This window comes from Telmatherina bonti (genome assembly GCF_933228915.1).
Source record: "Telmatherina bonti genome assembly, chromosome: 5".
NCBI lineage: Eukaryota > Metazoa > Chordata > Actinopteri > Atheriniformes > Telmatherinidae > Telmatherina > Telmatherina bonti.
The window spans coordinates 26081089-26107278 of NC_136623.1; the positions used below are offsets into that span (position 1 = coordinate 26081089).

At 42.0% G+C, this 26190-nt stretch overlaps 1 protein-coding gene across 1 annotated transcript in view; it reads left to right on the forward strand.

Annotated features, from left to right (window-relative positions):
* cdkal1 (CDK5 regulatory subunit associated protein 1-like 1) overlaps positions 1 to 26190 on the forward strand; it is a 242924-nt gene that overhangs the window by 214844 nt on the left and 1890 nt on the right. The window contains exons 13-14 of the mRNA XM_079240730.1: positions 4923 to 5006; positions 10919 to 11083. Of these exons, the coding sequence (XP_079096856.1) occupies positions 4923 to 5006; positions 10919 to 11083 (249 nt within the window). The remainder of the gene's footprint in view (positions 1 to 4922; positions 5007 to 10918; positions 11084 to 26190) is intronic.

Below are 26190 nucleotides of genomic sequence, written 5' to 3' on the forward strand. Positions count from 1 at the left end.
CTTCAAGGGCAGAGATTACTTTGCTGCCAGCAATATCATTTCCTAGGAGAAGAGAGGCACCGCTAATGGGCAAAGCTGACCACACAACCATAGGAAAAGTTCCGGATATCAATTATGTTTTTAAATGTACTAGATATACTGATCTTGATGCATATCTGGTTTCTACACCCCAAAGAATAATACTATATCCTGTGTAATGTTATGGCTGGTCGCCGGATACAGGAACGGATCCAAACGCAGGACTCACATTAACTGATTTTATTCCTTGATAAGGAGAACCAAAAAAGGCTATGGCAGAAAGCCGCAGAAGATTGTAAAAAAAACAAGACACTAGCAAATAATTTCCGAGGCTCTGCAACTGCAGGTAGAGTCCAGAGCTGAGTGAAGAGAGGAGAACTGAAGAGCTTGCACCAGCAGTGAGCATGTAGGAGGTATAAATGCAGGTGGTCAATGAGGGAATGAGCTGCAGGTGAGGTATATGACACAGGTGAATAATCAGCTCTGGAGTCAGTCAGCAGCTGCAGAGGCCAAAGCGTGCCTAAAAGAAAAGAAATACAAAGTGAAACAAAACTCATGTAACGAAAAGGACCACTTCATAACAGTGGCCTTTTCGGCCGACCCTCGGCGGCCGACCAGGTCTATCAGGATGCGCAGCATGGAAGTCCCTTAACAGGCCTGGATCCAAAATGGCGGAAGTGGGTTCCCAAGAGCGGTCCTCTGGGCCATAGCCGGCCCAATCCACCAGGTACTGGAACCCACGCCCCGCCGACGCACATCAAGAATGCAGCGCACAGTGTAAGCAGGCTCATCATCAACGAGCCGGTAGGGCAGGGGGGCAGCCCGGGGCCGCAGGGGATCCTCCACATAGGGCTTGATCTGGGAGACATGGAACACTGGGTGGATCCTCATGGTAGCGGGAAGCGCCAGCTTGACAGTGACTGGGTTGACTACTTTCAGGATGGAGAAGGGACCAATGAACCGGGGACAGTTTCCGGGACTCCATTCGTAGGGTTATGTTCTTGGTGGACAACCAGACTGCCTGCCCCTCTTGGTACTGGGGTGCTGAGATTCGACGGCAATTGTCGTACTTCATATTTTGCTGAGTGGACCGTAATAGTGCATGTCTGGCTGCCCTCCATACTCTGCGGCAGCGTCGGAGATGTTGGACAGAGGGTACAGCAATCTTCTCCTCTTCCGGGGGAAACAAGGGCGGCTGGTACCCCAAAGAGGCCTCGAAGGGGGAGAGACCAGTTGCAGCACAGGTTTGGGCATTGTGGGTGTATTCCACCCACGGCAGGTGAGAGCTCCAGGAAGAAGGATCAGTGGCAACCACACATCACAGTGTGGATTCTAGGTGCTGTTTGGCCCGCTCGGTCTGTCCATTGGTCTGGGGGTGATATCCAGAGGAGAGGCTTACAGATGCCCCGAGGGCTCTGCAGAAGGCGCTCCAGACCCGGGGTGTGAACTGAGGACCACGATCAGAGACCACATCATGGGGGATGCCATGGAGTCGAAACACATGCTGGACCAAGAGCTGAGCCGTTTCTGCCGTCGTGGGGAGTTTAGGGAGCGGAACAAAGTGAACAGCTTTAGAAAATCGGTCAACAATGGAGAGAATGACTGTTACCACTAGATGGAGGCAGGCCAGTGTTGAAGTCTAAAGCAATGTGCGACCAGGGTCTGGAAGGCACAGGTAGGGGGTGCATTAGTCCTGCCGGGGGGTGGTGAGATGACTTTCCCTGGGCACAAACAGAACTGGCAGCCACGAAGCTACGAACATCCTTGTCAAGTGAAGGCCACCAGAAACGCTTTCATAGTAAGGCCAGAGTACGAGCCACCCCAGGATGGCAGGCCCAACGGGAGGAGTGATCCCACTGTAGGACCTTTGAGCGAGCTGCCTGAGGGACATAGGAGCAGTTAGGAGGACCATTACCTGGGTCTGGATCCAATGGAAGGGACCTTTGGATCAAGGAGTCAATCTCCCAGGTGATGGCTGCTACCACTCAGCAGGGAGGAACGATTTCCTCAGGTCCGGCAGGAGGGTCGTTGAATGAGTGCTGGCAAGAGAGTGAGTCAGGCTTGGTGTTCTGAGAACCAGATCTGTGAGTTGTTATAAAATTAAACCGCGTGAAAAATAACTGCCAGCGAGCCTGGCGGGAGTTGAGTCTCTTGGCATTCTGAATATAAGTCAAGTTCTTGTGATCAGTCCAAACCAGAAACTGATGCTCAGCACCCTCCAGCCAGTGCCTCCATGTTTCTAGGGCTAATTTGACTGCGAGCAGCTCCCTGTTGCCCACATCATAATGTTTTTCCGCTGGAGAAAGTTTGCGGGAGAAGGCGGCACACGGATGGAGCTTCCCATCATCCGAGTGCTGGGACAGGACTGCACCCACCCCAGAGTCAGAGGCATCGACCTCCACAATAAACTGTCTAGAAGGGTCGGGCTGAATCAGGATGGGGGCACTAGAAAAGCGATCCTTCAAAGCAAGGAAGGCAGACTCTGCTTCAGGGGACCAGGAGAAGGGTACACTGGGGGAAGTGAGCCTGGTTAGTGGGGCAGCCAAGCGGCTGTAGTCACGAATAAAACGCCTATAAAAATTGGCAAACCCCAGAAACTGTTGGAGTTTGCGTCTAGAGGTGGGCGTGGGCCACTCCTTGACTGCCCGTACCTTTTTTGGGTCAGGGACAATACGGCCAGGACTGATGCAGTAACCCAGAAAACTAATGGACTCTGAATGAAACTGGCATTTTACAGCCTTGACAAAGAGCTTATTCTCCAAGAGATGCCGCAGCACAGCTCTGACATGGGAAAAATGAGCCTCGGCTCTATGGGTGAGCCCCCTCTTTTGACAGCTTTGAACAGGTTGGGATATGGTGACCAAGTTCCCCACAATATAAGCATCTACCCTCCCTAACCCTGCGATCTCTTTCCTCTGGAGAGAGGCGAGTCCTGCCAAGCTGCATCGGCTCTGAGGAATCGAAGGGGGAGCCACTGTTAGTGGAATGGGGTGGAAACCCCTGGAAGGCTGGTCGAGTAACTGCAGGTGAAGACACAACGGCGACAGGCCGAGCTGGTCGGCTTCGTCTCTCAAGGCGGCGTTCCTGCAGTCGGTTGTCCAGTCGGATGGTAAGAGTGATGAGGGCGTTGAGATCAGGAGGCTCATCCCGGGAAGCAAGCTCATCCTTGAGTTGTTCACTGAGACCCTGAAGGTAGATGCTTCGTAGAGCACCCTCGTCCCAACCAGTCTCCGCAGCCAGGGTCCAGAACTGGATGGAGTAGTCTGCCACGGAGTTTGTGCCTTGGGACAGTCGAAGAAGACGTTGAGGGACATTTCCGGCATAGTCTGGGAGATCAAAAACAGCTCGGAAGTCCTCCAAAAAACTCCCAAGAGAACGGGAAGCCAAAGGCTGGCTGGACTCTGCCCATGCCAGTGCACGGCCCCGAAGGAGACCCACGATGAAGAAAATCTTAGCCTTGTCTGTGTGGTAGGACTGAGGCTGCAAAGCAAAAGTGTGGGAGCACTGCAAGAGGAAACCCCGGCATTTCCCCAGAGTTCCATCACATGGCTCGGGGGTGGCGACACGGGGCTCCAATTGGGGTTGTGGCGGAGCTGAGGCTGCAGGAACAGAATGAGAGGCAAGGTCAGACACATGCAAACAAAGTTCACTAACTTGTTGCCGTAAACATTGATTTTCATCTTGGAGGGTGTTCAGGGTCTGTTCATGTTGTTCCAGTAGTGTGCCTTGACGATTGAGGACGTCTCTGAGGGGAGGTCCTGGGTGTGAGTCTGCTGGATCCATCAATGGCAAGCTCTTCTGTTATGGCTGGTCGCCGGATACAGGAACAGATCCAAACGCAGGACTCACATTAACTGATCTTATTCCTTGATAAGGAGAACCAAAAAAGGCTGTGGCAGAAAGCCGCAGAAGATTTAAAAAAAAAAAACAAGACACTAGCAAATAATTTCCGAGGCTCTGCAGCCACAGGTAGAGTCCAGAGCTGAGTGAAGAGAGGAGAACTGAAGAGCTTGCACCAGCAGTGAGCATGTAGGAGGTTTAAATGCAGGTGGTCAATGAGGGAATGAGCTGCAGGTGAGGTATATGACACAGGTGAATAATCAGCTCTGGAGTCAGTCAGCAGCTGCAGAGGCCAGAGCGTGCCTAAAAGAAAAGAAATACACAGTGAAACAAAACTCATGTAACGAAAAGGACCACTTCATAACATGTAAGATGCATCAGAAAATGGCAAGGTGTTAGAAAGGGTAACAGTCTGGGAAGCACTTGTGTCTTGCAGGCTAGGGCTGTAACATACTTTGTGAAGTTCATCCACTCATCTCCTCCTTCTGCTTCTTGAAGTCAACAACATTCTTCAATAACAATGGTACTTTAGTATTTTGTACAGGAATAAATTACCACAGGCCTTGTGGTATCTGGTTGAATAGACTGTTTTCTGTACATATTTGAATTACATCCCTTATAGATCTTTTTAATTGAGTTGTGTGTGTGTGTGTGTGTGTGTGTGTGTGTGTGTGTGTGTGTGTGTGTGTGTGTGTGTGTGTGTGTATAAACACCTGGAATGAATAGTTCTCACATCCCTCTCAGTGAAGTGCTAAAACTGAAGTGACTTGAAAACCTTGAGATTGTAATTAAAATGTAGACACACACACATTTGTGCTGTGCATAACTTACTGTCAGTATAAAACTGGTTTCCTGACCACTGTGTACTGAACCCAGTATCCTTCTGAATGAAAATGTTTTGCATATTTATGATTCCCAAATTAATTTTAAATGATAAGAATGATGCTTCTCATGTATTAGTGTAGATTTTATGTTGTGCGGTTGTGTTTTTAAACAAATTGCATATAAAAGCCCAAAAGCATCATTATGTCTAATGTGCATTATCTTTCTGTCACCATGTTTAGGTTGGGGAGAGACAGCATGTGCTGGTGACAGAGGAATCTTTTGATACCCAGTACTATGTGGCCCACAACAAATTCTACGAACAGGTAAACTGCTAGCTCAGGCACATACTCCTTAATTCATATGCGTTTCTCACCAGCTTTATTTTGTTGACAGTAAGCACAGTTATTAACTCATAACCACACCTCAAAAAATTGTTAGTGTATTTTCTAAACATAACTTTGAAAGATATTTAATACTGCACTGTCAAATACTGTAATACCTGAACTTAAAACTCAGAGTAGAAAATCTTCACACAAAGACATCTCTGTACTGTTAAAATTACAAATCTATTTTAAGCAGCATTTTTGTGAGTGCTTAATGACAGAGTTGAGTGGTTTGTATGTATAGCATGTCTGCTGCGTGACAATATAGCAGTGTCTGTTGACCTCTCCATTCAAGACCTTCTGAAATGACTAATCTTTACACTGCCCCACCACTTACAACATACAGTAAGAATGCTGTAAATAAATTACTATATAGTGATCACTTTTTGTGAATATTATGCCAAACCAACTCTTCCTCATTTTCATCAGATCATCCATCAGATCAGAGGGTTTGCTTTGGCTGTCACTGGAGTACTCACAGCAGGTGTCAGAGCTTAACTTGTATACTAAAGTAGGTTAGCTATAATATCAAACATGCTCACAAATAAGCACACACACACCCTACGGTGCTCATGAGAGCATTTGGCAGCTGATAGCAGAAGTACTTTTTTCTTTTTCTTTTTTTTTTTTTTTTACTGTACTAACATTAAGGTCAGCCCTTAAGACATGAACATTCCACACACTAACACACGCTCACGTGGCTTCAAAGACCCACAGTCAACCTGTAAAAAATTCACTTTAAAACATCTTCAAATAAATCAATTTCCTCCTGCTTTAACCATCATCAGAAACATGTTTGAAGTTATGCTTTTTATTAGCAGCGAGGGCAGTGGATGGTAATAATTTTCCTCCCTTCCACTTTCCTCCCCTTCCCTCTCCTCCTCCTACTTTGCACCTCCTTCTGCAGGCTATAAACTTAAGTTACAAGTGTTAGGAGGTTCATGCATGTGTTGTTTTTGTACACTTGTTATATACCTCTACATCTGTGCATATTCAGGTATGTGTGTCTGTTTAATATATAAAAGTGATGTTTGTTTCTCCTAAAATTCCCATGTACTCTTAAATTATGCTTTTACTTGGGGAAAAAACAAAGCTTTGTGAAAAACATTGTACCAATAATTCACTGAATCAGTCCTCCTTAAAGCTTACACCCACTAAAACAGGTGTACATTATTGACATAAAGATGTTAAACATTCCTTCCCTGAGCCACCACCTTATCGTGGTGGAGGGGTTTATGCGTCCTGAAGATCCTATGTTGTCAGGGGCTTTATGCCCCTGGTAGGGTCACCCTTGGCAAACAGGTGTCTATGAGAGGGATCAGACTAAGTGTGGCTCAGCGACCCCAATGAAGATGACGGCCATTGGCAGACGTGTTCCCTTGCCCGGACGCGGGTCAGCGGGCTGCCCCTCTGGAGCCAGTCCCAGTCGGGCTCAGCCCGAAATGGTTACATGGGCCCCACCTCCCGTGGGCTCACCATCTGTGAAATGAGCTGTACGGTCGGGTGCAATGCAAGCTGGGTGTTGGCAAGAGGTGAGGACCCTGGCTCTCCGATCCTTGGCTGCAGAAACTGGCTCTAGGGACGTTGAACGTCACCTTTCTGTCAGGGAAGGAGCTTGAGCTTGTGCGCAAGGTTTAGCAATTCTGGCAAGAAATAGTTGGACTCACCAACTGATGCATGGCTTGGGCTTTGGACCCAGTTCCCTTGACAAGGGCTGGACCTTCTTCCACTCTGGAGGCGCCAACCGGGTGTGGGCATTCTTGTTGGCCCCCGGCTTGGTGCCTGTACGTTGGGGTTTACCCTGGTGGACAAGAGGGTAACTTCCCTCCACCTCTGAGTGGGGGGATGGGTCCTGACTGTTGTCTGTGTTTATGCACCAAACAGCAGTTCAGAGTACCCACCCTTTCTGGAGTCCTTGGAGGGATTGTCCATAACAAACACCATGTTCAAACATAAGAGTGTTCAAATGAACACCTGGCATCAGACCTTCTCTGTGCCGCAGTTTGATGACCAACTTCATAATCGTATTGTCGGAGCTGCGGCCACGTGTCTTAGACACTCAGGTGAAGATGGGGGCAGAGCAGTCAACTGATCACCATCTGGTGGGGAATTGGCTCAGATGGTGGTGGAGGAAGCAGGTCAGGTCTGGCAGGCCCAAACATGTTGTGAGGGTCTGCAGGGAATGTCTGGCGGAGTCACCTGTCAGAGCGAGCTTCAACTTTCACCTTCAGCAGAGCTTCAACCATGTGCCAAGTGAGGCGGGGGACATTGAGTCCGAGTGGGCTGTGTTGAGGTAGCCAGCCGGAGCTGTGGCCGTAAGGTTGTTGGTGCCTATCGTAGTGGTAATCCCAGAACTCTTTGGTGGACACCTTCAGTGAGGGATGCCGTTAAGCTGAAGAAAGAGTCCTATTGGGCCTTGTGGGCCTGCGGGACTCTGGAGGCAGCCGAGAGGTATCGGCAGACTAAGTGGGATGCGGCTTTGGCTGTCGCCAAGGCAAAAATTCGGGCTTGGGAGGAATTTGGCAAATCCTGGCCCACCATCTGGCAACTCAGGAACGGGAAGCAGGACACTGTCAACACTGTGTACAGTGGAGGTGAGGAGCTGTTGACCTCAACTCGGGACATTGTGGGTCAGTGTAAGGAATACTTCAAAAACCTCCTCAATCCTACCAACACATCTTCCGATGAGGAAGCAGAGCTGGGGAACTTTGGGGTCGACTCTCCTATCTCTGGGGCAGAGGTCACTGAGGTGGTTAAAAAGCTCCTCGTTGGCAAAGCCCTGAGGGTGGATGAGATCCGCCCGGAGTTTCTTAAGGCTCTGGATGCTGTGGGACTGTCTTGGCTGACATGTCTCTGCAGCATCGTATGAACATCAGGGACAGTGCCTCTGGACTGACAGACTGGGGTGGTGGTCCCCCTTTTCAAGAAGGGGAACGGGAGGGTGTACTCCAACTACAGGGGGATCACACACCCCAGCCTCCCTGGAAAGGTAAATTCGGGGGTTATGGAGAGCAAGGTCCATCGGATAGTCAAATCTTGGATTGAGGAGGAGCAGTGTGGTTTTCGTCCTGGTCGTGGAACAGTGGACCAGCTCTATACGCTCTTTGGGGTCCTGGATGGGGCATGGGAGTTTGCCCAACCAGTCCACATGTGCTTTGTGGACTTGGAGAAGACATTTGACCGTGTCCCCCTGGGACTCCTGTGGGGGTACACCGGGAGTATAAGGTACCGGACCCCCTTGTATGAGCTGTCTGGTCCCTGTACAACAGGTGTCAGAGCTTGATCTGCATTGCCGGCAGTAAGTCAGATTTGTTTCCGGTGAGAGTTGAACTCTGCCAAAGCTGCCCTTCACCACAGATTCTGTTCATAACTTATATGGACAGAATTTCTAGATGTAGCCGAGGTGTTGAGGTGATCCGGTTTGGTGACCTCAGGATTTGGTCTCTGATTTTTGCAAATGACGTGGTCCTGTTGGCTTCATCCGGTCAGGATCTCCCTTTCTTGCTTCAATGATTTGCAGCCGGGTGTGAAGCGGCTGGGATGTGAACCAGCACCTCCAAATCAGAGACCATGGTCCTCAGCTGAAATAGGGAGGACTGCCCTCTCCGGTTCAGGAATGAGGTCCTGCCTCAAATGGAGTAATTTAAATACACCGGGGTCTTGTTCACGAGTGAGGCAAGGATGGAGCGAGAGATCGACAGGAGGAACGGTGCGGCGTCTGCAGTAATGCAGACTCTGCGCCAATCTGTTGTGGTGAAGAAGGAGCTGAACCAGAAGGCAAAGCTCTTACTTTACCATTCGATCTATGTTTCTACCCTCACCCTGGTGAGGTGTTCCGGGCACGTCCCTGCGGCAGGAGATCCTGGGGAAGACCCAGGACATGCTGGAGGGATTATATCTCTCAGCTTGCCTGGGAACGCCTTGGGATTCCCAGAGTTGGCAAGTGCAGCTGGGGAGAGGGAAGTCTTGGCATCCCTGCTTAGGCTGCTGCCCTCGCAACTTGCCCCCAGATAAAGCGGCAGAAAATGTATGGATGTTAAACATGGCAAAGGCTGCAGTCATAGCTATTCAACCTGTAAATATACAAATATTATCCTCGATAAACCAAACACAATCAAGGATAAAAGTACAGATTGGAGAGGGCTAACCCAAAAAAGAGAGTCAGTGAGTTGTGGAAGCAAAGAAAAAGACAGAGGGTGCTGGCGATGTGAACTTTCATGGTAGGGTAACTGAAATGAACATGAATTAGTGAGAAGTGTAAGTACAAGCAAGTGAACTGGCTTTGCTTAACACAAGCAGATGATATCTGTGCTGGCACTTATCATATACAACACACCTCTCTATGTGTGTTTTCGTGGTTGAATGAATAAGTTAAAGAGGGTTTCCAATGAAACCGGACATGCTTTTTCATCATTAAATCACTGTATTGTAGGCCTTTGAATGACTGTCACCCACCCACACATACATGCACATACATACTCACAGCTGCCTACCCATCAGTCCTGTTGTTTCACCTCTCTACTCACAGTCTGGTTGCTGGCTACTTACATGCACGCACACATACACTCACAGGGGTTGGAGTCTTTAGCAGCAGGTATAGCCATGGCTGTGTGTGTCCTTTTGGCCTGTGCTTCCTATTCTATCATATTCCCCCAGCTGGATAAAGACTGACAGATTATCACTGGGGCAGGCACAGTCCTGCCATCACAGCAGTGACAATCTCTCTACCAGTTCATATACTATTGTCTCCCCAGTCAGTGACTTAGCCCTGCAGAGCTGTGTAATGGTTAGGCTGACCAGCAGATGATCTGAGTCAGCATGTTGCCACCCTGCTGATGTTAGATACTGAAGGCTCAGCATGTCCAAGGTTGTTGGTTTTGGCCTCTGGCCTGCTTATGGTAAAAGAAGAAGAAACCCAAAAAAGAATGTTTATTTTAAAAACATATTTATGTAGGAATTCTGTTAAGGAATGGAGAAATTATCATTGACCTAACCATGATCTTCTTTTGATAACAGCGTTAAACTTTTTAAATCCAGAGTTGATTTCTTTCGTTTTTACTTTGGAGGATGGGTAAATCATTGATGTGTATCAAGAAAACTCACCCGGAATCTGTGTTTCTATGGCACACAAGCTCCTTCAGTTTTGGTTGCAAAATCCACCAATAATCACACAAGACAAGCCATCCAATTAGTCTTCAATCACAGACTGAATCTAAAAACAGGAGTCAAAGAAAAGGAGTAAATCAATGTTATAATCGCACAACATACATCACCGTGAGCCTGTCAGCTTTGTGGTTAGTTAAAAAATTGTTTTGAAGGGAAAAAGGATTTTCATACAATCTTTATTTACAGGGATAAGTCATTAAGAGCAAATTCTAATTCACATGAAGCCATAATTATAATTCTTTGTTTTCTCTTCCCTCCTGCTGTGATCAGCCAAGGCTTATAGTTGCCATGGTGAAATAATAAGACAAATGCAAATCCCTTTGGTTTATCTCACAGCTGTTGCCGTACTTTTTGACCTTGAGGGCTTACATAAATAGAACTGAAAACATTTTTTCATTAGCAATCCAAAGACTTGCTTAATAATAATGTGGAATAAATAGGGATGAGTGACAGTTAATTAAAAGTGTAACTGAGATATGAAGAAACATGCGGTGTAAATCAATTGGTGAAGTTGATGTTTAAAGTTCTGCTTTCCTGGTTAAATCACATAAGAGTGCTGCTCTGATTTAACATATGTCATAAAAGGGCACTGTAATAACACCACATAATTGTACTATTAAATTTTGGGAAATTTTCTTTTTTCCAGTACTGTAATGATTTTTGCACTGATCTGTCTTCATTTGCAGGTTCTGGTACCTAAAAGGCTTGAATTTAAGGGTAAGATGGTTGAGGTGGACATCTATGAAGCAGGAAAGCATTTCATGAAAGGTCAACCAGTAGAAGACAGTAAACCTTTCACTCCCTCCATTGCTGCACCACTTGAAAAAGGACAAGTGTCTGGTCTAGCGCAGGTAAACATACACCAATACATGCACATCTCCATAACTTGCAAATAAATGCTTTCCAACATGGATTGTTTTTTAAGGTTATTTTTCCATAACTGTAAACCCTCTTGTTATAACAAACCAAAATTTAGAGCCAGGAAATTTTTATTTATGGTGTGTGTACATAAACAGAGGTAAGTTCACCACATGTCACACTATGTCCCACATAATGCTTTGCTTTGCTTTGCCATGACACGTGTTTTGAATTACATACATTATCTTGTATCCAATGCACATGAAGGTGAAGGTTGGTGATGTAGATGGTAAATCAAAGTGAGCCTGTTGGAGAAATGGCCAATTAAAAAGATGTGGAAGACCTTTACAGGGGTCAAACCTTAACGAGTTCAACCCCTAACAAGGCAAGGTAAGTTTATTTGTTTAGCACGTACCATGTTCAAATGTTTTATGTTTTACATAAAACATTTAAAAATATTACAGCAGGGGGCAGAGGAAGCATTAAAAGTATGCCAAAAGCTAAATAAAAAAAGATAAATTGAAAGTTACAGTATTAGGAATTAGCAATAGCAAGGGAATAGCATCATATTACTAAGGGTTTGTCAGATTCATTGTGGTAGTTACACTTTATATTAATATGAGTAAGTGAAGGAATGTGTGACTGATTTAAATCAATCTAGAATTATGCAGGTTTTCAAGAGAACACTCAAAGGACTTTATATCTAGGTAACGAGAGGACTTGCATCCTCTTCCCTCCTTCCAGTACTTGGTATGTGTTCCTTAATTATCAAAACCATGAACCCTGTGTTTACAACAGTCTTTTCAAATTTTGAATCCTGTGTAGTTTGTGAAGAAGCAGCAGTGTATCATCCATAAGATTAGTAATTTTAGATAAGCTGTTCCTTGCTAAACTGTTCCTATCTTATTTTTTCACCACACACACTCACACAACCACTCACACTGCGACACACAAGACCATGTTAATGTATCTGTTTCACTGCATGTTATTTTTCACTCTGACTAGCTGTAGCTTATAGCTCAGGACATGGAGCCACTGAGCAGAATATGATACACTTTCTAATTTCACACTCCATCAGCCTTTACTGCCAGACAGAGAGGGGGGCGAAAGAAAGGAACAGACAGAGACAAGAAGAGGGAGGGGGCACAGATGAAGAGGAAAGCAAGTAGAAAAAGAAACGGATTGCAGGGACTGAGAGGAAAAAGGGGGAATGGTTGGCTTCACGTAAGACCAAGAAACATGTTAATCTGGAATGGAAAGTTTAGTAATCAGGATGAAACTGTGTAAAACTAGTTGCCTAGTAAAATCTGCACTCCCTCCTACACACCTGTTTACATTCACCCCAAACATCCCCACCTGCTTTCCTATCCAACACTCACACTCCTTTAACAATCTTTTATATTCCAGGTTTTATGTAGGAGCAAGATGATGTAATTTAAACACTTTCTTTCTCACAGATTCATACACACGTTATCATCATGTACACCACTCATGCTTGCTTTGCACACAGTGTAAGGTTTTTACTCTGTAACTACCCCAGTACATTTGAATCCTGAAGTTTTGAGCATTTAAGAATCACACTGAACCACAAAAGTATCTCTGTGTAGGAAGGTAAGTGTTGAAAGAACACAAGAGTATTTGCCATTTTATTGTAATGGTCTACAATGGAATGTAATAATGTAATAAATCTGTCATAATAGTAGTTTTTTTTTGTTCTTTATTTAAGTTTTGCGGGTTGAGAAAGATTAATTTTTTGAAAGCAGTAAGAAAAAATTAAACATGGAAGTTATGGTATGAGGTATGAGCTCATTAGAAGAGTTGATAAATGAAAAGGGGCACGAAGATTAAATAAGAAACCAATTTAAACCACAAGATGAAGAGATTCACTGGTAGATTAGTTTATATTTAAATTTATTAGTGCATCTGAACTTGCAAAAATTCATTAATGCTTGTGTGTGCTTTTCACAGCATATGTGCAGTTAACGCTTAGTTTTATTAGGTGATCTGCAATGATGTTGCTGATGGTCTCTAATCCATGATACTTATGACCTGGACTGGTGGCTCTTAATGGCAATGAGTGTCACTTTTGCACAATGCAATAACTAACCTAATGATGTGGAAACACAGCAGTATTTGCAAACCACACACACCAGTGATGCTCATAGTAAGGCCTTCTGGTACATTTGATTACCTTGCCAACAATGTAACGGACAGTCTCTGTATTTTCTTAGTAATGTTGTGAAGTTTTAATGTAAATTATGTAAATTTGATTCTAACTTAATGTTAGTCTTTTATGAATGCTGATAAGCTGTCTAAAACTGACAATTGCATTTCAAAATTGCTTGTCACTGTCTACTTGCAGTTTCTGGACTGGTACTACTGGTTGGGACACCTCAGTTAAAGTCAACCCAGTTTTGAAGAGCAGATGTTAGTTTGAGTTGCAAATAAGGATCCACGTTAAACACATAAAAGAAAAGGATAGTTTGGAACATTACATATATTTAGAGCTCCAAATCTATTATTTACTCTCTGTTGTACTTTGCAAGAAATAGGGAACAAATGCAACAGTGTAATAGTTTGCTATTAGCTGCTTTCATATGTCATTTATTTTTTGTTTATTTTATTATCTTGGCATTGACATTGTCTTACTGAAATAACCAGGGTTGTCTATGAAAAAGATGTCTTTTAGATATATTGCTTCAAAACCTGTATGCAATTTTTTTCTTTGGTCCAGAGGACACAACATCCATGATTTCCAAAAACTATTAGAAATTTGGACTTGTCGGACCACAGGACACTTGTCCACTTTGGTGGTGATATCTTTTACAAAATGATGTTGGTTTTTAATGTCCCTCACATGTGCACAAAGCCTTCTCCTGCATATCCCTAAGATCTTCAGTGGGGTACAGGCCTGAACTCTCTGTTGGGCAGTCCATGTGTAAAAATGTCTCATGCTCTCTGAACTACTCTCTCAATTTGAGCTAGGCAAATCTTGGCATTGTCATCTTGGAATGTGCCCGTGCTATCAGGAAGAAAAAAAATCTATTGATGGAATAATCTGGTAAGTTAATATATATGGGGCAGATCATATTGCTGAAGTTAGACCATACCAATTCCTAATCACAGCACTGCCCCCTCCGGTCTGTACAATAAGCACTAGTCACGATGGCTACATCACTACATCGCCTTTCTTCTTGCCCTGAACATCCCATCACTGGAACTCAGGTAGTGTAGACTCATCAGACAATATGACCTTCTTTCATTACTCCAGAGTCCAATCTTCAGACTTTATGCTCTCTAGCAATCTGAAGCCCTTTTCTCCATTTAGCTGCACTGATGAGTGGTTTTTTTGTGGCAGCACAGCTGTTTGGTCTCAATACCTTGAGTCCTGACTATTGTGCATGTGGAAATGTTCTTACTTTCGCTTTTAAACATAGTTCAGAGGTCTACTGTTGTTTTTCTTTGGTTTGATATCACCAAATGTTTTAGTGATCACCCTCATCCAGCATTCTTTGGGCTGTATCTTTCAACATACAGAAAATTTAGAAGCTGCTCAATGCATCAGTTGGGGTTAAATTATGTATTACCAGCTGAGAGATCATCACTCATAATGTTATTATCCAATAGACGGCTTGTACCTATTTGCTTAGTTAAATCCAGATGGCAACTTTTTTTTGCCCTGGCAATATACATGGACTTGGACTTGCATGTACTTGGTACATGACCGTAGTATATATCTTAAGAGATGTGCTTCGGCACATTCTCTGGGTCTTACATTTCACGAAACCATATTCTTTAGTATGATACTGGGTGAATGAACCAACCACTGAGTTGTGCATGAATGTTTGAGATGAATGAATGAATGTGGAAGGCAGCAAGTCCTGCAGCAATGTCATAAGTACAGGCTTTTTTTTTTTTTTTTTTTACAGAAAGCAACATAAAAATTCAAGAATAAAGCAACAGAAAGGGAGACTATGATGAGGTTGATGATAGCCAGGCAGGTAAAAAGAGGACTTTCTTTCTTCTTTAAATCAGATGCGAAGGAGCAATGAAAGGGAGTGTGAGAAAAAGAAAGTGTGGTTGATAAGTGGGTGATTGGGTAGGCAGAGAAACTGACTAAGGTCTGTAATGTGTATTTGTCAAGAAAGTGAGAGATCTATCGTGTCAGAAATGGAGAGAGATGATTGCACACCATCCAGCATCCTTACTGATGTGTGTGGGAGTGAAGCAATATGGCTAGATGGATTTATTGAGGAGTGCAATATGAAAGCCCATGTGGATGGCCGTGAATGGATGGACCTGAGAGTCGACAGAGAGATATGGTTTCATGACGATGTCAGACAAAACTGAGGGGCGTACAGCTGATGGATGAGCAGATGAATAGAAGCGTGTGAAAATATAGGCAGGTAATGCAATTAAGGATAGATGGATGAGTGATGAGAATAGATTAATAGTTAGTTGGCTCACTACAGCACCTCCAGGTGCAGCTTAAGAGTTTTGCTGAGTTCTGCAGTTTGCAACTAATATGTCCATGAAGACAAGAATTTGAAACAGAGGAGATAAAATAACGCATAATTGCTGATATGTTTGATCACATAATATTAGTAAAAATTGGTTTTCTTTCAAATAATTAAACAACCAACCATCTTGGGCTGCAATACTTCTGATTTCCACAATTACCGTTTAGTCTATAATATTCCTTGTTTTCTATGGAGCATCTTTAGATTTTAGTTGAGTATCATGTCCTTCTGAAACAAAACGTACAGGTCAGAGGACCCAAACTATTGGGTCGAAATGTTTTGGTTTCTGTGGACAAGTTGTTTTGTGAAACTGCAACTTGGCTATGCCATGACAACTTCATTAAAGACCCTTTATGATTTTGCTATTTCATTCTGGGAAAGAAGACCCCACTCTTCCATGGAGAGAAATTGCTTTTATTGACATGGATGAAATCATCCTCCTCTGTCCTTTCTTCACATCTTTCACTCCCTCTATGTCTGTCAGCCCTTCATTCACAGAAATAGCACTTTCAGCAGAGGGGGAAGGACAGTAAATGAGGCTTTTGCCAGAACACAATGGCAGAGAAGGCACTCAGCAGCTCGGTGAGGGAAAGTAGAGGAGAAAGTAGCTTCACCAGACCTCATCCTCAGATGAAATTAAATGATAGAAGAGAGTCTGAAAAATGAAGCAAGAATGATGGACAGACTGTGAAGTAGGTGAAGCGATGAGGAGAAAAGAGAAGCACCGTGGAGTGCCATCTAATAATCAGCTCTTTTCACAGCATATTTCCTCAAGAAGACCAAAAGAATAGCAAAGAGGGAAGAAAATGGCTCTGATCTTTCCACAAGAGAGCAAATTGACAGTTTGTGTGAGTTACAGCATAGAAAGGAGAGAGAGGAAAGTATACAGCTAGGGAACAATGTCCCTGCACAAATGCACCTGAGTGGACGAGTCTTTGCTGGAGTTTTAAAGTGACTGTGCTTTCTTTTTACTTTTCTTTTCTTGCTCAGGCTTATGTTTTTCTTTCAGAATTCTTTAAACTTTATTTATTTTCTATCTATCTATCTATCTATCTATCTATCTATCTATCTATCTATCTATCTATCTCTATCTATCTATCTATCTATCTATCTATCTAATAAAGTGCCTCCTGTTATGGTTACCATATTTACAGTGGATGCATTTAAAAAGAACAAGACGGATATGATTTGGACTTAATCTAGAAACTGCTCAAATGTCCATCTGCTTGAGTGGTCATGACCACTACATCAACCAGCTGTGTGTTTTTATAAATGTGTTCTTCCATTTAAAAAAAGGATTGCCGACAAGTACTTTACTCACAAGTGTTTTATTTGACCTCAATTTGGTGGAAGCGCATTGCAACCTAATCTATAGTTGCTGAGATGAAGCTCCTCCTCTCCTTTCTTTTCCTGTCGTCAAGCAGCGCTGCTACATTCAGGTGCAACGCTGAAATGCAGTCAGTGTATATTTTTGCAGAGCAGAGTGGGTGGGATTACTTGTACTTTGCATCATCTTCTTACATAAACACACACTTGTATACATCATTAGTTTCTTAATTCCACAAACACACCATGATCCATGCATGTACATTTCTCACACCTACATGTGATGCCATGAATGTGTTTGTAAACAGCATGTAAATGGTGATACATTTAATCACATATTACTTGACAGAAATGGTTTAGTTGCCAGCGATGAATAAATAAACAATCTGGGGTTACGTAACTTCTGCATGGCCATTTTTACTCACTAGACTGTCCCAAATGATTTGTTTTTCACTAAGGGCATAAGAAAATGTGGATCATTCCCCCTCCCCCTGGGTATGCCTGGCAAACTCCAGCAGGCCTCAGGCTTAATGGGACCCTTCCAGTACACACTCAGAAAAAATACAAGAATGCTTGAAAACACACAATGAAACCAGAACAAAAATCTCTGTTTTCTGCTCTGTTTATAGGTCGCTTTGTGTTGACATGCAACTGTTGTGGATTGTTGCTTTGATGTTGCGTTATGTTTGCTCATTGTCAAGATGTGTTGTCCTGGAAAAAAACAAAAATCAAAGATTATGTTGTCTTTTCCGCTTCAGATACGGGTTAATCCTCTCAAATCTATTTTGAAACTTTTTATTCAAAATGTCAAAAGATTTTGCCTGGCCTTTTATTTACTTTGTTTACTCTGGTAACAAATTATTTGCCTTGCTTGGAACACAGCTGCTGTAGCTGGGCTATTTTAAGCATTTCATTTAGTATGTCACATTGTATAACATGTCCTGCATTTACAAGGCAAAGTTTGGGTAAGCGAGGAATAAATGTTCGGCCATCATCAGTCAGCTCTATATTTAGTATTCTTACCTAACATGTCAAATGACATCAGAAAATCTTTCTTTATGTGCATTTGAAGGTCAGAGGGTTTTAAAAGACCTTCAAACTGAGCTTTGTTTTTGAACCACAGATAGAAGAAGCTTTTCATGAGAAATATAAGATCTTATTGAGTAAACTGATTTTATTGACTAGTTTGTTGTTTTTTTCCTCTGTGATATAATGAAAATAGCAACTTATTTCCAGTTTGACCCTGCTACAAAAGCTCCATTCAACAAAATGAGTGTCTAAAAGTCCCTGATTTTACTCAGAATTACCAGCCTCATAAGCACAGCGTGCTTCCTCCTCAGTGTAAATGATGCCGTCTAGCACCATTTTGTTTTGGTAATTACCCCTTGTTATTCAAAAAGTTTTTCAGTCTGAAAACCATAAAATCCAAAACTGTTAGAAAATAAGTTGCTTGTAGTTGTTGGCTCATATGGATATATGTGATATAGGAAAACAGATGTCTTATAAGTTATATTTTATTTTTTAATTGCATTTCATTGAATATGGTCAGAAAAGGTTTAAACAGGTCAAATCAATGTTTTTAAAATATACTATTATTATTATTATTATTACTACTACTACTACTACTGCTAGTACTACTACTTTAGATCAGTGTTTCTGAACACGTGCTGCCCTGCATGAATTAGTCCATCTCCAGCACACCTGATACAGATGAACAGAAGAACTGATCAACTTCCTCTAAAAAGGAATTTATTTGAGTCAGGTGTGATAAAGTAGGGACACCTGTAAACATGCAGGGCATTGGTCTCGGAGGATCAGGACTGAAAAACACTGTTAAATGAAGGATATTATTATACTAAAATTATTTAACTAATATCTTGTGTTTTAGATTCCTCAGAGTAGATTCCTCACTGTTTGACTAATTTTCAGTTTTGCAAAAACTTGGCACAAGTTAATTCATATATTGATAAAGATATTGTGATGTTGTGTGCTGACACCATCACCTGTATAAAACTGCTTGGATTTGTACGCCAAAAACTGCTCAACTAAGTAAAGAATAATCATAACACTGTGATGAGATTGTGGTTGTGGGGTGAGGATAACCAAATTGTCTGCTTCTTTAGAATAACCGCCTCCAAAATCATGAGCTCAGCCACAGCCCACATCAGCTTTTCTTAGGGTTCAAGTGTCAGACACGTATCAGCTGCTCAGATGTTTTTTTCTTTGTGGTTGATTGCAGAAACAGAATTTCACAGTAAAAGCTAATTTTATTATTCTAGCAAACACTTTCTGTAGTATAATACTGTTAATATAATACTGATTGTTACGCCCCTTGGCCTGTCATCTAGCTCATCATTTCACCAAGCATCACCTGGGGGATTTGATGCACCTGGCTTCCTTCCTGGAGCTGCCCTCAGGCTGATGTGTGCTGGGTGCTGATTGGTCGCCACACGCCCACCTGCCCCTGATTGGCCAGACCTTCTACAGAGCACCGGAATAAACGCATCAAAGACCAGAAAACAACCAAACAAACCCAATAACAAAAGTGTCCACCAAAGCTGGCACCAACCCAGCGGTAATCGCAAAAGCGTCAATGCAAACACCAAGCAGTCAAAACTCCTTCTCAGTCACTGAAGGAGTGGCAAGCTGTGGCACCAGGCTCAACCAGAACACAGCTGCCCGGAACGAAGTTTGGTGACAGCCTTTATTCCGGTGCTCTGTAGAAGGTCTGGCCAATCAGGGGCAGGTGGGCGTGTGGCGACCAATCAGAATCAGCACCCAGCACACATCAGCCTGAGGGCAGCTCCAGGAAGGAAGCCAGGTGCATCAAATCCCCCAGGTGATGCTTGGTGAAATGATGAGCTAGATGACAGGCCAAGGGGCGTAACACTGATAATATGATCTGAATATTAAAATAATAAATAATAGAATGTGATTGTGAATGGGAGCCCATATCCAAAAGGCTCCTCTTAGCAGAGTAAATTTGTTTAGCACGATGCACCAGCCACACCACCATTCTGTGTCATGATGCTGAACCGGTTAATAACAAACAAACAAAAAATATAGTGTTAAACAACACTTTGTTATTTTTTGACCATCCATCCATCCATCCATCCATCTTCTGCTGTTTATCCGGAGTCGGGTCGCGGGGGCAGAAGCCTAAGCAGGGAAGCCCAGACTTCCCTCTCCCCTCTTATTTTTTGGCCACTTGTATATCGTGGTATAAAGTATTTATTAAATCTTATCTTTTTATCCCCATAGGGTCTGTTCAGACAGCTGCTTTTTTCCTGCTATTGTCTGTTTGGGTCCTTCAACTGTCCTGTGTTCAGGAAGCGTTATATCTGGAAGCTTCTGGCGGGGGTGCTGACATATCGGATGTTTTCTTTAGTGAACAGGACACATTTCAAAACATGCTTGCTGACAGTGAAATGTCTGTTAACTACCTTTACACTATGTTCTCTCAGCTCTGCTACAGCTATTTTCACATGTTTGTGTGTGCATATGTGTGAGCCACAAGTCCCGGTGAGCGGAATGAGTGGGGGCACAACAGTGATTGGAAATTGACTTGCAGGGTTGAGCTTTCACCTGCGTGGAAAGGCAGGTGGCTTACAAAGCAGTAAATAAAGAAAAATCTGTTGCAAATACAAAAAACATGCAGGATGGAAGGCCGGATTGTCCCCCACATGGCGGACCGATCAGTTCGGAATCATTGTATCCCTAGATATGACGATTACTTGTTACAATATAGGTGTAAAAAAAGTTGTTAATTGTATTCTGCAAAATTAACACATTTTGACAAAAGCAACTAATTTTCCCACCTGCTGTTTATGTGTAATATATGCATGTGTTGTGTCTTGGCTTGTTATTATATTTATCTCGCATCTGTGTACTTTCATTCAGTACCTGAGAGAATGTCCCTTTTTTTTGTCTGAAAGGTTTCCTGTCATGTGTTTGAGTCATATGTACACCCAACACCTCCCTGTACACACGTGTAGTGATCCACTGTATTTAGTTTCTGTAACTATAAACCCAGTTCTGTTGGAGCAACTTTATAGTTGTGTGTGTTAATAACCAAAAAGTAATGCATTTAAAAAAAAATGTGTTAATCAGGGATAAAATGTATTACAGATTAGTTTCATAATGACTTTGGAAATCATACTTATGGTATTTTGTGTCATATTAGTAGAGGATAACTTATGGTGCAGTGACAGAATTGCTGTAGTTTTGTTGCTTATATTTTGTTAGTTTGAACATTAGCTTTTTTGACTATGTGATAGTAGCAGCAAGTGAAACTTTACATGAGTTTAAAAATGTCAAGGAATACTTACTCTGTAGTAAAGCTAACAGTGGCCTTGACCACACAGTGCACAGTATGTCTTAAATTCTTCTTTTTTACACATAACATGGTGATCTCTGTGGTAAATTCTGACGTGGGTTATTTGTTATGACATCCATTTGAATCAGTAGACTTAGAACAGTTATGTAAACGCGTGTGTTTGGGGATCTGTCTGAGACGAGCTGCACACACACAGGCTGTGCATGCACATGTGGCGGGACAAAGGAAGTGCGACTGGACAGCATGTTTCCATGTGGGTGTTTTGTAACTTTTTGTTTATAGAATAACAAGAGTTGGGTATGTGTGCTACTGTGCTGCTGTGTGAGGCAGTTTGACAGTTGAGTTGAAGGAAGGAAATTTTAGATGAAAGATAAGAAAGACACAAAGTTCCTCTTTGAGCTTCTGTTCCTCTTATTCTTTGTTGTTGTAGCTTCTGTATCATCGTTCTCTGACTACATGTTCTGTCACAAATAAAATTTGCATTCAGATGTTCATCTGCCCCCCCTCCCCACTGCTGCTATTGTAAGTACAGCTGCAGCACACTGTGAATGTCACTGTAGCTTTGTTGAATCAGCCATGACTAAGGAGGCGGCTGCAGTATCCATTTACACAGGCACACACAAGTACATTTCCATGGTGTGTGTCAGGAGTGACACTGACAGCTGGCGAGGATCATGTGAGAAATGTGACCACGGTGCATTGTGCTCTCTGGCTCCTCTGATGTGATGTGCATGCCATTGTGTGTGTGTTCTTGGGTGAATAGTTCAGTGCAGTGAAGGCTGCATCAGACACTTAAAGGTGTACGTCTGGAATTGGAGCAAATTTTTTTTTTTTTTTTTTTTTTTGGTGCTTTTTTAAGAGAGACATTTGAGAGGCTACGACTTTTGAGGGAGAAGTTTCTTGCTGTGCAAGCCAGCCTGGTACCTCTGGTGGGGTGTTAGATGGTTTTCAGTGGAGATTATTTTGCTCTGTTCTACTGCTGTGAGCAGAGAGACAGACATTATCCACCACAAGTTTACACACACACACACACACACACACACACACACACACACACACACACACACACCTACATACCAGCCCCCTTCTCACAGACAAATGCACAAATTCAGCACAGCAGCTAGCAGGAGGTGAACTATCGCTGAAAGACTTGTCTCTCATTTTTCTCTGCTCCTTTTTCTTCCTCTTCTTATTTCTCTTTTTCTTTGCTTCTCTCCTCCTATCTCTCCCTACTGTGCTGACATGCACCTACTGGCACTCAGATTTTCACTTATCCTCCCTACCAGTAATAGATTTTAGACTCTACTATTCAGTCGGTCTCCAGGCACCCTGTTGTTAAAAGACACCTGCAGGGAGACAGATAAATAGAAGCATGAAGAAGACGGTGGTGTACTTGGCCTGTCAGCATAGAGAAAGACAATGGTTTAGATGCTCAGCAATCTTTTTTTTTTCCTTTTTCATTAGTCCTTTGCTTTCACTAAACCTCTCCTTTTGTCAGTTTACATTAAATATTCACCCTTTTTCAAAAGTTAGAGGAGGATTAAATTCACCAGATTGATATTCATGTTGGGAAATGTTTTTTTTATTCTTTTGTAAATTCCACATGTTAGGAATCATAGACAAAACATTTTTGTTTTTCAAGTCAATATTCATTCACCTTTAAAAGACCGAGACAACATTTTAAACATGCTAAAGGTAACGTTGGTCAAGAACCTTATAGCTATCAACCTTTCTGGCAACTTTTTGTGCCCTTCATTTGACTATATACTATAGCCGTAAAACATAGTACTCCTGCCATCCTGCAGTCCTGTATACAGGATCAAGGGTCCTCAGTAATTTTCACTGAGCATTTGCGTACACAATATCCTAAAATGAAAGTGAATATACCAGGCATAACTCTGTTCCTGAATTTCCCTCCAACCTTTTGTATGAAGTTACGGTACTTTAAGTGACTTATGGATGTGTCACACAGGCGTTGTCGGTCATATTATCCATCCTCCATTGTGCGCTGGAACACAGGAAAGCATTCACAACCGTATGGTGTAAGGAGGAGTTGGTAGCAAGGTGATGTTTTCAACCATCAGAGGGCACAATGGAATGTGAGTCGTACCGAGGATGGTGAGGCTGAGGACAGACGCCTTGCAGCTGCTCATACACAAAGATGTGCCTCAGACACTTGTAGGTGTGAACCGATACCAAGCTACATGCAAATGCATGCATGTATTTTGCTGAGTGGGTGTTTGCAGTCAGGAAATTAAGTTGATTCTTTTCTCCAAAGGAGAAATTTTGTGTGTGTACACAAGTGAGTAGTTTACTTTAACATGTAACCCATTTGGAATTTGAGGATCATTAAAAAAAAAATAATTTTAAGATCAAGGCATTATTTGTCTACTTAAACCTAATTCTGTGTTCGTTTTGCTTAAATTTTTAGAAGGGCCTAAATTACATTCCAGTTCTGAAAGCAAGATACATACAGATACTTTTTGACTTGTTATAGTTTAACCAGCAAATGAGTAAAAACATTTATTTGTTTCTAAAATTAATATTGATGGTTTGTTTTGTGATCACATGCCTGATATTAGAAATTTGATGCCATAATTCTGAAGAAATTTTTAGACAGTTTTAAATCATTGAAGCAGAATTGAGCACAGCTGTTATTATGAATAAACATAACCACATCAATATGTTTCAAATGACTTGAGCATATTTGGAACTTTAGACTACATATGGAAAGACTGACCAGACTGATTAGAAAAATCTGACTTTGACTCTTGACAAAGATGGAAAATGAGCCAGAAAGATCAGTGACTACATAAAAATCAGCAGACAAAGTTGCAGCAGCATTTATTTAAACAAGATCTGGTATCACTATTCGGACACAGTGTTTGTCCTGCTAGGTGAATGAGCAAGTTACACAGATAATCCTCTTCTTGCACAATGTAGCTCTGAAGGCCAGATGCTGAAGTGTTTTGTCTGTACATTCACATGGAAATTAAACCAAAATCCAAGTTTCTGTCCAGCACAAAACATATGGCATAACTTTAGCTTCTGTGGCCTGCATCCAAGGAAATGAAAGAAGAAAATGCTTTTTTTTTTTAAGAATATGGGGGGAAAAAAGTGATTCCTAAGATCCAATGAAGCCAAAACCAAGCTGGTTTGGGATGGTGTAAATATGACCACAATGAAGGTTTTCAGAGATTTAGGAGAGGAATATTCCAGCATGGTGATAACCCAAACCTGTATACGCAGAAGTGCAGCTGATTTTCTCACTATAATTACTTTTCATGCACTCTGAATTATGCCATCAGTTTTTAGTTCTTTATATAGACAGCTCTCTGCCACCATATTTATGTCCAATAAAGCCATTTTGTTACAGGTGGACTTTATTCAAGTTGTGAAAGCATTTAAAGAATCACTAATAAAAGCAGGATGCACCTAATTTGGTTTTTTATATCTGATGCAAATAGATTAACAAACACAGCTTCTGCTGTTGGCTAATTGTGGACATTTGCAAGTAGACTGATAGTAAAGTTATTTTATTTGTGATCATTTTAATGAAAAATTTAGTAAAAATCTTTGAGTACTGTGTAAATCAACTTTAAAAAAAAAAAAAAAAAAATCTTCCTGAATCAAAATGTGGTTTTATTTCACAACTGATTAATAACTTTATATTTAATACGGAGGAAAGTGGAACAACATGGAGAAGTTCATGCAGGAGAGTGATAACAGCAGAGGGGACATTAAATTTCCAACAAGTGAATATATACTATTGCTATGATTAGCTGTAGAGTAAAACTGATTAAAAGCTATTTTGCCCTGCATGATTTACTGTAAAGAACTAGCATTTTATCAGCTGTCCTATTGGAGAAATTCAGGACTTATCCCAGAGTAATCCATATTGATTTGCTCTCTGCTCAGAGATGTTATGTGGATCCTCTTATCTAGTTTGTTTAATGTTCAAATAAAAATGACCACATCGTGTGTAGCTTTCTTCATTTATTTAGCAAGCTTAGTCTCAGCTTCCACTGCAAGTTTCTACTTTAATACTTTAAACAAAGTCAAACAAATGACAGTCAGGCAGACCTGTGATCAGTGAACAAAACTGGTAAAGAGGCTACTGTTCAACATGGTGTTATCAGCTGAGTAATATAAGCACCAATAGCAATTAAAAACATTCATACTCTTTAAATATACAGCAACATGTACTTGTGCATTTCTAAGACTTGTAAGTTTTAGTCGTATACAAACAACTCAAATTCAGCCAGAAACAATCATTGCTTTCAGACTACACTTGAATTTTTGCCAGGTTTTTGTGGGACTGCAGGAAAGTTTTAGGTGATATAAAACTGCTCCAGCAAAGAATTAACAAAGCCTTGCTTTGCTTTTCCTGTTCTCACACTGTAAGATGTCTTATTATCTCATATTTCACAAGCTTACATAACTACATCAACATGAACCTTTTTTATATCATCTTCATTGAAGAGACGACACTCTGCAATAATTAGATCTCTGCAAAACTGCATTAACTGCTTCCACAGATGTAATAGCAACATAATTGAAATGCATTTAAATTAAACAATTAATTTGCATCAGCAAATTGTGGATTTTAATAAACACTTTCATCCACTAAATATTGGATAAAGCCCAGCATAAAACATGAGCTTGCTATTGTCCCCTGTGTCAAACTACAAGTAAGTTTTGAGGAGGAATGGATGTAGAAAATGTGAAGGTGTCAGCACTGGGTAAACAGGTAGCAAACGACGAGTTTCAGAGTCCTCTTTTTGGTCTTATACTATCAATATTATCATCACTGTAAATTCTACAGATCCAAGTATCAAAGGTTTTAATTGATTTATTTGTGAATGTATATATTGATCAGCAGCCACAATCTATGAAGAGCTGTAGTGTTCCACCTCAG